Raw genomic sequence first — 15,349 nt, 5'->3', positions numbered from 1 at the left:
GATTTCATCCTCCCAGCTCTCTAAGAGCTCTTGGTGCTAGAATAAGTAGAAGCCAAGCCCGGGCGTCCTGGATGTCTGGAGCGGGCCGTGGATCTAGTTCCGTTACGAGCAGACGGGCAGCTACGCCTTGTGGCCAGTGCTACAGAAATGCCCCATTGCTGACATCTCTCTGTTCCACAGCGGGTGGCAGCGTTCGTGGGCTGGGTGTGGCTGTTCCCATGGCTGGTGTGGGCAGGAATCCTTGGGCCAGGCCCGCTCAGTTCACTCAGATCCATGAGCAGACTAACCAAGGGTGACCCCTGCTCTGATCCTGTGTTGTAGATGCCGGTGGAAGACCAAAGCCCTGCACCAAGGGCTCTCTAGCGAAAACCCCAGGGCTGTGCGTTCCCAGGGAGCTGGGCGACAGGAAGGGAGTTAGCGTACATCTCGGTAGGTGGGTCAGCGGCTCGGCGGCAGCTGGTGTCACACGGATGCTGAGGGCTGGAGGGAGGTGCCTTTGGCTTTGACCAATCAGACGTGAGGCAGGTCTGGACTGGGGTCACTTCCACCTGTGTCTGGCTCTCAGCCCGGCAGCTCCTCCGGCTCAGACTCACTTCAGCCAGATGCTGCTCTCAGTTACAGCGCTGCCTATCCAGAGTAAAACCAGTATGAGCTCAGACCCTGGGCCAGATCCTGGCACTCAGCTTTGCTGTTCAGGGAGTGCCAAGGGGATGTAACCCACAGCGGGAGAGTCTCCCAGCATGTCCATCCCCACACCAACTCCGCGGCAGCCCCTGGCATAGGACACACACACTGAGGCTCTGGTGAGCTTCGGCTGGTCGGTGACCTACGGGCGTAACTCAGAACAGCAACCTTCTCCAGCAGCCTTTAGCTCCTGTCGACATTTGGATCATTGCATTCGGGGCTCTCTCTGGTGAAATCCCCCTGCCCCTCTTGATGGGCGTTACCTCTGTGCCATGAGGAGGGGTCACCCCAGGGCTGCCTCCATCTCCTGTTTGCTCCTTTGCCAGACCAGGCGTTAAGCAGACTGGCTCTGAGGGACCCCTTGGATCTGCATTAACACCTCTGTTGGCTCAGTGGTGCGATTCAGTACTTGGACCTGCTCCCACTGAAACACTCAATGGACTTCCAGGGGGCAGGATCGGACCCTTTGGTCTGACCCAGTAGGGCCATTCTTATGTTCTTATGTTAGCTATGGTGAGGTTAGGGTTTGTGTCTTGGATACCAGTCCTCAAATCTTACACACGTGCTAAACTCTGCACACAGTGAGTAGTCCAACTGAAGTCAATGGGACTATTCATGTGTGTAAAAGTGCACACGTGTGTTCGTTCTTGCAGAATCCAGTCTCTAGTTACTAATCTTTTGTTAACAGAAATATGAATTGATGAACAGCATAGAGATCAATAAAAAGCAAATCGTGCTTTACGAACGTGAGGAGATCAAATTGTTTTTGGCCAAGGACAGTTTATAGCGAGTATCTAATCGCTATATGTGTAGGATGGATGGGGCCTTTATTGTGTACCTCTATAATCTGTCTAGGGGCTTTATCCTGCCACCCTTCACCATTGTGTCTGGCCTCCTTCCATGTAAAATCAACAGTAGCCAAGTCCCTAGTGTACCCATGGACTTCATAAAAGACATGAACAGGCAGGGGTATGCACATGTGTGCGCACACGCACATCCGTGCTCTCTCTCACACACACACTAGCAACTGTGTGTAATGTGTTTTTAACATAAGGGCTAGTTCCTTCATTGCACATTTCGTCACATAACTCTCAAGATAACCTTCAATTTTCCAGTATTTCTGTGGTTCTTCTTCCTCCGAGGCTTTTTAAGGGGCTCTGTCAATCTGATTTAGACCCAAAATATGCTTATGTTGTAGACAAATGGGTTGGAAAAATCTAACTAATGGAAATGGGTCTTTATTAAAAATCTCTTATGGAATCAGAGTTCCAATGGGAAACCCAGGCCCAGCAGCATGGTGCTAGAACACGAGAACAAGAAAGTATCAGAGGGGTAGCCATGTTAGACTGGATCTGTCTTGATTCATATAAGTGAAATGCAAAAAGCTGGGTGAAGTGCATGTAAAATCCAAGTAGATGAAGCACAAAAAATAAATGAGCCCCATTAATGATGACAAGTATATTAGATGTCTAAAGTTCTCTCCCTTTTAATCATCTGAATTGTTATTAGTTTCACACTTGTGGGTTTTTCAGAATGATTTTCATCTTGACAGTGATGGTAGCTTAATGGTATCTCTCACTGCCAACTAGACATCTCGTCACTCTCAAAGATGAATTAAAGGTTGTTGCAAGTGCTAGCATGACCCTGCGTCCCCCCACTTACAATAACATTTCCCCGGTTTTTAGATCACTTTTCTCTCCTGTGCAGCTGTGTGAGACCCCACAATAATGGGGAATTGACTCACCGCAGTCCAGCATGGCGCACACAGGCAGGTTTCACTTCCAGCATGGGAGTAGTCCCAAGGCTAGTAGTGAAACTGACTAGGCACAAAGTACTGTGCTGTCAAATGCGCATGTAAACACACTGAAAAGAGAGAGCTGCGTGTTCCCTGCTCCTTCATTTGTGGTGGTCTTAGCTGTTACTTCTGACAGTAGCTGAAGCATTTTTAGAGAAAAGTGTGCTTTCTTTTCATTGGTGGTGTCCCTCTGCCGGAGTGGGTCATCTGGATTTGGAAATAATCCCATTGTCTGCACAGAACTAAGATTCCAGCACATTCTTGTAAAGGAAACAAAGCTAGCTCGCCCATTGCAGCCTCGGGGGAGTTGTAGGGATATATTGGCCGTTCCTTGGCTCGGTCTGTGTGACTCTGATGCTGGATGCAGCGTTGATGTAGCCATGCTGGGCCCGGATAGACAAGGTGGGTGAGGTAATATCCTTTATCGGACCTGCTTCTCTTGATGTTACCTCACCCACCTTGTGTCTCTGATGCTGGTGAAAGTGTCAAGTCCTGGAGGCTTCTGTTAACCCACAGCCATGCTATCTTCCCTCGCTGGGGCCACACTCCTCACCTCGGAGATTCAGTTGCCATGGCTTGTTCTGTCCTTGGCCTCTTGGCAAGACTGCTAGCAAAGGGGCAACTGTGGTGTTGATTTTAATGTGGAAGCAGCAAAGAATCCTGTGGCACCTTATAGACTAACAGACGTTTTGCAGCATGAGCTTTCGTGGGTGAATACCCACTTCTTCGGATGCAAGCAGTGGAAATTTCCAGGGGCAGGTGTGTATATATAAGCAAGCTAGAGATAACGAGGTTAGATCAATCAGGGAGGATGGGGCCCTGTTCCAGCAGTTGAGGTGTGAAAACCAAGGGAGGAGAAACTGGTTCTGTAATTGGCAAGCCATTCACAGTCTTTGTTTAGTCCTAAGCTGATGGTGTTAAATTTGCAGATGAACTGGAGCTCAGCAGTTTCTCTTTGGAGTCTGGTCCTAAAGTTTTTTTGCTGTAAGATGGCTACCTTAAAATCTGCTATTGTGTGGCCAGGGAGGTTGAAGTGTTCTCCTACAGGTTTTTGTGTATTGCCATTCCTAATGTCTGATTTGTGTCCATTTATCCTTTTCCTTAGAGACTGTCCAGTTTGGCCGATGTACATAGCAGAGGGGCATTGCTGGCATATGATGGCATATATTACATTGGTGGACGTGCAGGTGAATGAACCGGTGATGGTGTGGCTGATCTGGTTAGGTCCTGTGATGGTGTTGCTGGTGTAGATATGTGGGCAGAGTTGGCATCGAGGTTTGTTGCATGGGTTGGTTCCTGAGCTAGAGTTACTATGGTGCGGTGTGCAGTTGTTGGTGAGAATATGCTTCAGGTTGGCAGGTTGTCTGTGGGCGAGGACTGGCCTGCCACCCAAGGCCTGTGAAAGTGTGGGATCATTGTCCAAGATGGGTTGTAGATCCCTGATGATGCGTTGGAGGGGTTTGAGCTGGGGACTGTATGTGATGGCCAGTGGAGTCCTGTTGGTTTCTTTCTTGGGTTTGTCTTGCAGTAGGAGGTTTCTGGGTACACATCTGGCTCTGTTGATCTGTTTCCTTATTTCCTCGTGTGGGTACTGTAGTCTTGAGAATGCTTGGTGGAGATTTTCTAGGTGTTGGTCTCTGTCTGCAGGGTTAGAGCAGATACGGTTGTACCTCAGTGCTTGGCTGTAGACAATGGATCTTGTGGTGTGCCCGGGATGGAAGCTGGAGGCATGAAGGTAGGCATAGCGGTCGGTAGGTTTTCGGTATACCGACCGCCATACAAACCCCTCCAACGCATCATCAGGGATCTACAACCCATCTTGGACAATGATCCCACACTTTCACAGGCCTTGGGTGGCAGGCCAGTCCTCGCCCACAGACAACCTACCAACCTGAAGCATATTCTCACCAACAACTGCACACCGCACCATAGTAACTCTAGCTCAGGAACCAACCCATGCAACAAACCTCGATGCCAACTCTGCCCACATATCTACACCAGCAACACCATCACAGGACCTAACCAGATCAGCCACACCATCACCGGTTCATTCACCTGCACGTCCACCAATGTAATATATGCCATCATATGCCAGCAATGCCCCTCTGCTATGTACATCGGCCAAACTGGACAGTCTCTAAGGAAAAGGATAAATGGACACAAATCAGACATTAGGAATGGCAATACACAAAAACCTGTAGGAGAACACTTCAACCTCCCTGGCCACACAATAGCAGATTTTAAGGTAGCCATCTTACAGCAAAAAAACTTTAGGACCAGACTCCAAAGAGAAACTGCTGAGCTCCAGTTCATCTGCAAATTTAACACCATCAGCTTAGGACTAAACAAAGACTGTGAATGGCTTGCCAATTACAGAACCAGTTTCTCCTCCCTTGGTTTTCACACCTCAACTGCTGGAACAGGGCCCCATCCTCCCTGATTGATCTAACCTCGTTATCTCTAGCTTGCTTATATATACACACCTGCCCCTGGAAATTTCCACTGCTTGCATCCGAAGAAGTGGGTATTCACCCACGAAAGCTCATGCTGCAAAACGTCTGTTAGTCTATAAGGTGCCACAGGATTCTTTGCTGCTTCTACAGAACCAGACTAACACGGCTACCCCTCTGATTTTAATGTGGACACCTCTCCACTGGGAACTGGAAGAGACCAGGCAGCTTATTTCACATCAGCCTCTGGCATGTCATTACATGGGAATCACTTCTGGGAACCACCAACTTGGGCTTGCTTTGAACATATTGGATCGGAAAGTCTCAGTATCCCATGATGGATCCCCTGAGCCATCCAGTGCCCCTGTTCCTCTCATTCATATGTTGCTTACTCTGATAAATTGGACTGTTAGCCAGGCCTAGAATAATTTGCCATAATTCATCATTTACCCTGCATGGGGCTAATGCAGCAAGAAGCTAATTATACCAGGAAGAGGGCTGCTGGTAGCATTTGCATGCAATCTTAGCAGCGTACATTCCAGTGTGTGTTCTGTTCCATCCCTCGTGGGACAGGGCAGGGAGACTGCAAAGACAGGAAGACCTTGATTAGTGGTTGAATCGCTCTGACCCATTTGAGCTGTTCACGTGTGCGCAAGGGAACTGCTACGGAGATCTGTGCATGCCTCAAGATCTGTGGTACATTCCACTCGCCAGTGTGTCTCTCGGGGGTCAAACTGGGGCATCTTGCTAAGAGACCAGCCCTGACACACAAAACGAATGGCATGGCAGGCCGCCGACACAGCCCCTTTCAGACACCGAGGCGCTGGCTATTCAGGAGAGCTTACAGTGATGTAGCTGCACCGCTGAAAGCTCTCTAGTGTAGCTGTTCTCAGCCAACGGGGGAGAGTTCTCTCGTCGGCTGAATTACTCCATTCCCCTCAAGTGGAATGTTCCCGCCAGCCTAGCGCTGTCCACACTGGCGCTTAAATCGGCACAAGTTACGTCACTCGGGGGAGTGGCTAATTCACACCCCTGAGCGACACAATTTGTTGAATTAGGCTGCAGTGTAGCCATAGCCTAAGAGGTTGTGCAGACCACTCCATGTAGGAGACTAAGTAGCTGCTTGCCTGTCAGCATAACCTGTCCTCTCTCTACCCTGGGGGAAGGAAGAGCTGTTACGCTCTCACACCGTACTGTGTCTAATTAGCACCCAGGGGACTGTAGTTCTGGCTGGACTCTGCTTCAGCTAAGATGGAGGAAGAGGGCTGTCCTTCTTCCTTATTAGTCAGCGAGAAATCCGGTGCCTGTCTCTTCCATTGGCTCGTCTTTCCTTTCACACTGTGTGAGCGTCTCAACCTCATTCCCAAGGGATATTCATCCCCATCACAAAACCTGTGCACTGTTTGGAACAGAAGGCAGCAGGGGGCGAGCCCAGGGCTGGAATAGCAGGGGGGCTGTGACTGAGGTGCATTGACAGAACAGGGGGGACACGACCAAGAATGTTGTGGGGGCTGCAGTTCAGACTCAGTCCTTGTATTGGCAGAGCCAGGGCTGGCTCCAGGCACCAGGGCAGGAAGCAGGTGCTGGGGCGGCCAATGAAAAGGGGAGGCATGTGCAGGTTTTCGGTGGCAATTTGGTGGCGGGTCCCTCAGTCCCTCTTGGAGGGAAGGACCAGCAGCCAAATTGCTGCCGAAGAATGAAGCGGCGCGGTAGAGCTGCCACCGAAGTGCTGCCAATCGCGGATTTATCTTTTTTTTTTTCCCTTCGCCACTTGGGGCGGCAAAAAAGCTGGAGCCGGCCCGGGGCAGAGCAGCGGGATGCAGAACTGGAGTGACAATGACAATCCAGAACAGCCCCTCCTGCAGGACATGGCATCACTTGTGAGAGCAAAGGGGTTTTGGAACCCTAGGAATTTGCTGAGTATTAAAAGCTAAGGGATGTGATCCTGGTTTGGATAATCAAGGTTACACTGTTTCTAGCACGTCACATTTTTTAAATGCTGTGTAGATACTGACTAGGGGTGCCAGGGGAAATGTCCTGGGGAGCGGGGAGGCAGCAGGTCAGAGTTGAGGGGCAATGGCAGAGCAGGGGAGTGGGGGGCATCCCATAACTGAAATGACAAGGGAGCTGCAAGTGAAAACTGAGCTGCGTCAGCAGAGCTGAATACGTGTGAAACTTGCAGTGCAGTTGGCACTACCTAGTGGTAAAACTCCCTGACTTCCCCCAACCCAAGAAGGCCTGAAGTCTCTTAGCGCTCGGTGTATCTGTGTTTGGAGGCTCAGCACTATAAGCCATGACTACAGATCCCAAGCCAGTTCCTCACACCAGGGCTGTGTGACCTGTACTGTACTCCTAGCTGGGCAAAATTTCTGGACAAATAGGTTATCTGCCAAAAAATGCAGCTTTGGGTGACATGAATTCGCTGAATCATTTTGGCTATAGAGCAGGTGGGATGGTGATGCCCCCTTATAACTTAGAATCATAGAAATGTCAGGCTGGAAGGGACCTTGAGAAGTCAGCAAGCACAGCCCCCTTCCTGAGGCCAGACCAGGTCAACCTAGACCATCCCTGACAGGAGTTTGTCCTACCTCAAAAACCTCCAATGACAGGGATTCCACACCCTCCCTTGGGTGAATGAGGCTGAGGGAACTGGGCTTATTTAGTCTGCAGAAGAGAAGAGTGAGGGAGGATTTGACAGCAGCCTTCAACTACCTGAAGGGGGTTCCGAAGAGGATGGCGCTCGGCTGTTCTCAGTGGTGGCAGATGAGAGAACAAGGGAAATGGTCTCAAGTTTCAATGGGGAAGGTCTAGGTTGGATATGAGGAAATGCAGCCCAGAATGACATTAGTTGTTTTTGCAACTGCATCACATTGTTGATTCATATTCAATTTGTGATCCACTCTAAACCCCCCAGATCCTTTTCAGCAGTAGTGCCGCCAGCCAGTTATTCCCCATTTCGTTGTCATCCATTTGATTTTTCCTTGCTAAGTGAAGCACTTCGCACTTGTCTGTATTGAATTTCCTCTTGTTGATTTTAGACCAATTCTCCAGTTTGTCAAGGTCAATTGATTCGAATCCTGTTCTCCAAAGTGCTGGCAACCCCTCCTAGTCTGCTGTCATCTCCAGATGTTATCAGCTTGCTCTCCACTCCATTATCCAAGTCAAACAACAATACTGACCCCTGTGCGACCCTGCTAGATAGGCCCTGCCCCTTTGACAGGGACCCACTGATAACCACTCTTTGAGCAGGGTCTGTTTGACCCATACGTGCCCCCAGCGGATAGTAATGCCATGTAGCTCAAAGCTCGCGTTAGCTGTGTGGTCAGGGCACTCCTCTGGGACGTGGGAAACCCAAGTGTGAATCCCCATTCCACCTTCTCCTCTGCCAGGGGCGTGCCCTCCCCACCAGGCTATTAGCTGTTCTGGGGTGGGGCACCCGCACGGTCTCCTGCTGAACCTCTTCCATTTTGTATCAATAATGAAATATTCACTGGTGCAGAGTCTTGAGCTCGATGCGCCCACCTCCCCGGTGAGGGGCCAGACCCCCAAGCTGCAGAGTCATTGGCTCCCCATTTTATCCTCTGGCCCAATGACTGCTGAAGTATTTTATACTGAGTGGGACAGGAGAGACTGAGAGAGGCCCGTCTGCAGGCTAATGGTTCAGGCCGTCCCCTGGGTTCAAATCCCTGTCCTGCAGGCGCTACAGCCAGGATTGTCTCCAGTGAGCATGCCAGCCAGTGGGCTAAAAGGGGACCCCACCTTTGGCCATTTCATGAATCTAGCCCTTGGAAAATGCTGTATTTCCAGCTTTGTTTGACCCCAAACAGACTGTTTTGATTTGCAGAAATTTTTCAAATTCCGTTTGACCCAAAACAAATGTTTGATTTTAATTTTTGGAGCTGCCAGCAAACCGAGAAGTCCCCCAGCTCTGTTCCCAGCCCCGACTGCACGGGGAGGGCTGCAGCTGTGAAGGGGAAGGCTGGAGTGCTGCTCCTGGTGAAGGGCTCCCTGAGCTGTGGGCAGAGCAGAGTTCCAGAATGAAGAGCCCTTGATCCTGGCTCCTGTGACAGAGACCCTGAGCTGCTGTGGGCAGTGCTGTGTGCTGTCCCCGAGGGAGCCTGACCGGTGTGTTCCTTGCTTCCCCCAGGCTTGCCGCGACTTCCTGGAGTTAGCCGAGAGCCACAGTCGGAAATGGCAGCGGGCACTACAGTATGAGCGGGAGCAGAGGATCCGCCTGGAGGAGACCATTGAGCAGTTAGCCAAACAGCACAACAGCTTGGAACGGGCCTGCCGGGGAGCTCCCGGCCTGTCCTCGAGCGCCACAGCAGTCAGCAGCACTTCCAAGGGTGAGCGGCCTCCTTCCCCAGGGCCCGGAGGGCTGGGAGGCCAACAGCCTGGGTCCCGCCAGCCCAAGAGCTGTGCTGCTGTGATATCACAATGGCAGCAGGGAGCAGCCGCCAGAGCCCAGCAGTACGGGGTGGGGGGAGGGATGGGGGGCTGCCCTCTCACTCATTCCCAGTCAGCCGCTGGTAGGGCACCAGCAGAGTCGGGAAGGATGGACAGGGCAGCCCATCATGCCCAGGGATTTTTTCCCCTGTTGAGGGGTAACAGGACAGGCATGTCCTGTGAAGAGGCAGGACTCCAGCTGCCTCCCTACGAGCTCGTCTCCCCAGGGGAATCCCGTTCTTTCCACACTTGCCTCTACTGGCCAGACGAATTCCAACGTGACGCTGCAATCTGGTGTTAGGAAGTTTGCATCTCCACATCCCAGTGATGCAAGGTTGCGTTTGTCCCCAGAACATTGGGCCCCACGGGTTTGAGCATGAGAGCACTGGAGCCCTTTGCCCACATCCGGTGGCTGGTGTCTCATTTGTTGGTTGCGATCGTTGCTGGAGAATAAAACCGAATTGCAGTTGATGCTGGTGCCAGATCGTCGTCCCCAGACACCCTTCTGGCTGCACCAGCAGGGTTTGGTTTTATTGTAACCCCAAACGGAGCCTTGGCTGGCCAGCAGCAGCTTGTTCCTTGGCTGTGTCTATTGCCAGGCCAGGGCAGTTCCCTTGTACCACATAGGGGTTAGGGGAATGGATCGACTCAGATAAACACGTAACATTCAGCCCCACCCATCCCCAGAGCCCTCCAGCCTACAGGAGCCTCTTACTGTGACGCTCCGTGGCTGTGGGGCTCTCCCCACAGGGCAGCATCGTCATCACAACATGGATTTGTGATGCAGTGTAACAGATAAGTGGCCTGGCCTCCTGCCAGCGAGGACCATGGGACATGAGTGTGAGTATATCGGCTCCCCTAGGGCCTTCGGCCCAAGTGGCTCAAAGCATTTGACATCCCTGGGAATGGTTTCCCAAAATCCCATTTGTGGGGGGTGGGTAGCTGAAGCAGAGGCGAAATCACCTCCCCAGTGTCACAGAGCAAGGCAGTGGTACTGCAGAGAATTGATCTCAGGGATTCTGGTTTCCCCCATGCTGTGACCACTAGATCACACTCCCTTCAGGAGGTGGGATCTGAATCCAGTTATCCTAACCACGCTCCCTCCAAGAGCTGGGGATTTAACCTAAGAGCCCAGCTTGCCAGGCCCCTGCTCTGACCACTAGATCAACTCCTTCCCGTCCAGGAGCCTTGACCCCGGGTCCCCTGCTCCACCACAGGAGTCCATTTCTTCTGGAGTCAGGAATAGAGCCCAAGAATGGTTCTGTCCCATCCTGGGCCAGGCTGAGACGTTACCCTCCTTCTCCAAGTCTTCCTGATGTCTGGCTGCTAACTGGAGATCCCCGCCTGCCTAGGACTTAGGAGAAAAGCTCCTAGGAGCAAGTGTTTCATCTCAGCAGAGGCCTCGAGTGCTGCACAAACTAAGCTGCATTTGCAGAGCTGGGCTATTTCTCAGGTGGGAAGAGAAGAAGTACCCTGGGCTTTGCAGAAGTCCCATGCTGTGTGCAGCCCCATCTGGTGCTGAAGGGAGACACACCAATCGATTTCCCAGAGTGATGCTGTGGCCAAAAGGGCTAATGCAATCCTTGGGTGCATAAACGAGGATTTTGAGCTGGAGTAGAGAGGTCACAGCACGTCCGTATTTGGCACTGGTGTCATTGCTGCCGGAATGTACTGCGTTCAGTTCTGGGGCGCGTCATTCAAGCAGGACGGTAATAAATTGGAGAGGGTTCAGAGAAGAGCCGTGAGAATGAGTAAAGGATTAGAAGACCTGCCTTAGAGTGATAGACTCAAGGAGCTCCAGCTGTTTTAGGGGTGGTTAAGGGGTGATTTCATTACAGTCTATAGATACCTGCATGGGGAACAAATATTGGCTAACGGGCTCTTCAGCCCAGCAGAGAAAGGTCTAACAAGAGTCAGTGTCTGGAAGCTGAAGCTAAGCAAATTCAGACTGGAAATCCATTGAGGGTGATTAACCATTTGGAACCATTTCCCCAGGCGTGTGGTGATTCTCCATCACTGGCAATTTTAAAATCAGGATTGGATGCTCTGCCCTAGGAACTCTTCTGGGGCAGGTCTCTGGCCTGTGCGATAGAGGAGGTCAGGTGATTGCAGTGGTCCCTTCTGGCTGCGCTGCACGGCGGGTGGAGAGGAGGTGGGTCCCCTAGCAGAGCTGGATGGCAGTAGGAGGTGTTTTGAAGGCTTACTGCCCCCAACACTGGGAGAAGCATCCCTTGCTACACCTGGGTAACCAGCTTAGCCATCGTGGCTGGAAGGAGGCAGGGCTAGGAGCCGGTCCATGCCACACCCACACTGCCCCTCTCTGGGGCCATTAGCTAGCACACAGGGCTGGGAGGCAGCTTGTAGCAGGGTGTGCTGGGGAGCAGCCCCTGGTGGGCCCCCTCTAGAACACCCACACGGCACAGACATTTAGCCCTGCCAGGGAAAATGTCACCGCACATCCCTTCTGTATGAATCCCAGTGAGCCAGGGCCAAGCACAGAGAAGAGAGCAGATTTCCTCTGTGGGATGGGAGAGCGGAATGCAGCTTGCTGGCTGGAGCAGGTGCATGGGCAGCGCAGTGTCTGGGTCTTCATTGCAAATTCTTCCCTCCACCTACCTACTGCCTCTCGGAGGGATGGATTCGCTATAGCAACGGAATAACCCCTTCTGTCGCTGCAGAAAGTGCCTGCACTACAGTGTCGTAGCTGGGCCGCTGTCACGGCGGCTGTAGAGTAGACATGTCCAGAGCCCGTTTACATGGTGCATTCGGCAGCACTTTGTCTGTCATCATTTCGCCCACATAGGCAGCAGGCACAGCCGGTCGTGATGTCTGTAGTTACAGGTGCCTCTCACTTTGTTCCATTTTTCAAAAAAAACAGGAGTACTTGTGGCACCTTAGAAACTAACAAATTTATTTCAGCATAAGCTTTCGTGGGCTACAGCCCACTTCTTCGGATGCATAGAATGGAACACACAGACAGGAGATATTTATACATACAGAGAACATGAAAAGGTGGAAGTACGCATACCAACTGGAAGAGGCCAATCAATTGAGATGCGCTATCATCAGCAGGAGAAAAAAAACCTTTGAAGTGATAATCGAGATGACCCATAGAAAGTGTGAGGAGAACTTAACATAGGGAAATAGATTCAATTAGTTTAATGACCCAACCATTCCCAGTCTCTGTTTAAACCTAAGTTAATTGTATCTAGTTTGCATATTAATTCAAGTTCAGCAGTCTCTCTTTGGAGTCTGTTTTTGAAGTTTTTTTGTTGCAAAATTGCCACCCCTTCAAGTCTGTCACTGAGTGGTTAGAGAGGTTGAAGTGTTCTCCCACTGGGTTTTGAATGTTATGATTCCTGATGTCAGATTTGTGTCCATTTATTCTTTTGCATAGAGACTGTCCGGTTTGGCCAATGTACATGGCAGAGGGGCATTGCTGGCACATGATGGCATATATCACATTGGTAGATATGCAGGTGAACTTCAAAAACAGACTCCAAAGAGAGACTGCTGAACTCGAATTAATATGCAAATTAGATACAATTAACTTAGGTTTAAACAGAGACTGGGAATGGTTGGGTCATTAAACTAATTGAATCTATTTCCCTATGTTAAGTTCTCCTCACACCTTCTATGGGTCATCTCGATTATCACTTCAAAGGTTTTTTTTTCTCCTGCTGATGACAGCGCATCTCAATTGATTGGACTCTTCCAGTTGGCATGGCTACTTCCACCTTTTCATGTTCTCTGTATGTATAAATATCTCCTGTCTGTTCCATTCTATGCATCTGAAGAAGTGAGCTGTAGCCCACGAAAGCTTATGCTCAAATAAATTTGTTAGTCTCTAAGGTGCCACAAGGACTCCTGTTCTTTTTGCGGATACAGACTAACACAGTGGCTACTCTGAAACCTTCCATTCTTCACTTGCTCATAATTCACATTTGAACCATTTGGGCTGGAAATTGCCTGTCAGGTCTCTGTGATTTGTGTTGCAGTAGCACCCAGCAGCCCCCAGTAGAGTCGGCGCCGCTTGGTGTTGTACAAACACACGGGAAGACACTGTCCCTTCCCCCAAAGACCTGACAAGGTCTGAAACAAGGGAGCAAGTAGGAGCAAAGCGAGGAGGGAGGCTGAGTAAAGGCCACTGTAGCATGTGGACACCATGGGAGTCATTCCACAATGTCACAGTCCCAGATCACTGGAGGTGGTGGTTTTTATCAGCTCTCCCCAAGTGCCCCGGGCCCAGCCGTCTTTGGTTGGCTGATTGCTTGTAGGTGGGCCTGAGGAAGGATTGCAAGGAGGAGAAGGTGGTAGCCTTACGGCTCAGCTCCTGGAGGGTGGTTCCATGCATCAGAGAGGGCAGCGTGGAGATGTGTGTTGGAGAAGGGGCCTGTAACGATGTGGGACTCACCCCTGCAGCACCTCCTGCTGGTTATCTTCGGGAATTAGCTTCCAGCATCCAGAGCGCCCTCTGCTGGCCAGTGATCCTCCTTACCCTGGCCCCCATGTCCCTCCCAGGACCCCAGTGCCCCTTTAACTGGGTGCTGCCCCCCGGCAGTACCCCCACACTTCTGGGTCTCCCTGTCCCAGGGGAACCCCCACCCACTATCCCCACTTCACCTCAATCTTGGCTTCTGCCCAGTCTCCATCTAGCCCCCGTTCACTGGGGCAGACTGCAGTATAAGCCACTCATCACAGGCAAAGGGGTTCGGACCTGCTGCCCCTGCCTACCCTTGGGCTGCCCCATTGCAACCCTGCACCTATTCGGCCTATAGTCAGGCCTGCAGCCTGGGGCTTTCCAGGCCGGAGCTCCCAGCTCCTCTGGCCGTTCCCCAGCCCTGCTCCCAGTCTGGGTGTCTTGCTTAGGTCCCTGAAGCCAGGCCCTTCTCCCTCACCAAGCAGAGGGAGACTGTCCGAGCCCTGGCTCACAGCCTCTTACGGGGGCCAGCTGGGCCTGATTGCACTGGCTACAGCTGTGGCCACTTTCCCCATCAGCCCAGCTTTCTTGTCCCCAGGCACAGCCCCCTCCTGGGCTGTTCTAAGCCCCTCGGGGCAGGAGCGGGTGTCTACCCTGCTACAGGGCCAAACGCTATCCAGGGCTGGCTTCAGGGGCAGAGTTACAGTGGTCCCAAGAAGCTCGGTCTCGATGCTGGTGAAGTGCTCAGATTGTCAGCTAGGATGTGACTCAGTAGCTGCGTCTTGTATCGACCGGCGGGTGTGACGTCAGCGCCAGCCAGGAGCCGGTTTTCACGGCCAGTGAGGGGGATGATGTGGTGCTGATGTCTGAACGGAGGAAGGGTCGGATCATAGCAGCAGGGTTTGGCGTCTCTGGGCAGGGCTGCTGGAACAGTGTGTATAGTGGGGGGGCTGAGAGCCATTGACCCAAACTGCAAATCCTGGATATGATGGAAACCACTTCAAGCCAGGGGGTGCTGCAGCCCCCCTAGTCCCAGCCCCTATGTCTCTGGACAGGCACTTTCCCTGTCGTTGGTTCAGATCTCTCCGGGAAGAAAAACATTTTTTAAACATAAGCAAATATTATAAATCCCCCCCCCCAAAATAGCAGGGGCCTTGGAACAGCCCCAAAACCACCGATAAACTCGTTGTTTGAGATTGACTAGATTGTCAGTTGAACGTGTCCATTTTGAAATTTGAACCATATTAGTTAGATTTGATTGGATGCACAGGTCACATGGTAAACTTCCAGCTTAATCCAGCCATTGATGGCATTTGTAGGGCACTTGTCACCGTGGTAGCAAAGCGTTTTGTACCGTGACTGGGCAAGAGCAAAATCTGCCCAGCAGTGTTTCCTCTCGTTTCTCCCACCCATGTGTGGAATGAATTTTGTTAGGTGCACCAAGATGGAGCTGATGTGTGACACTCGACCTTCATAGTGGTGCACCTAACAAAATTCATGTGGTGGGGGTGGGGCTGAGAGGTTCGGAGTGTGGGAGGGGGCTCAGCGCTAGGG

At 51.5% G+C, this 15,349-nt stretch overlaps 1 protein-coding gene across 8 annotated transcripts in view; it reads left to right on the top strand.

Annotated features, from left to right (window-relative positions):
• Positions 1–15,349, top strand: part of LOC120386069 (oxysterol-binding protein 2-like) — a 354,730-nt gene that overhangs the window by 293,094 nt on the left and 46,287 nt on the right. For 5 of the 8 annotated variants that reach the window (XM_039504882.1, XM_039504883.1, XM_039504886.1 and 2 more), the window contains one exon: positions 9,077–9,275. In XM_039504882.1, the coding sequence (XP_039360816.1) occupies positions 9,077–9,275 (199 nt within the window). Of the gene's footprint in view, positions 1–9,076; positions 9,276–10,112; positions 10,216–11,026; positions 11,085–15,042; positions 15,074–15,349 lie in introns of those variants that run through there. The other 3 variants (XM_039504890.1, XM_039504888.1, XM_039504889.1) reach the window with 3 other exon arrangements.

Source organism: Mauremys reevesii, linkage group 18 (genome assembly GCF_016161935.1).
Source record: "Mauremys reevesii isolate NIE-2019 linkage group 18, ASM1616193v1, whole genome shotgun sequence".
Lineage (NCBI taxonomy): Eukaryota > Metazoa > Chordata > Testudines > Geoemydidae > Mauremys > Mauremys reevesii.
The sequence above is the reverse complement of the archived record's forward strand: the minus strand, read 5'-3'. Positions and strand labels throughout refer to the sequence as shown.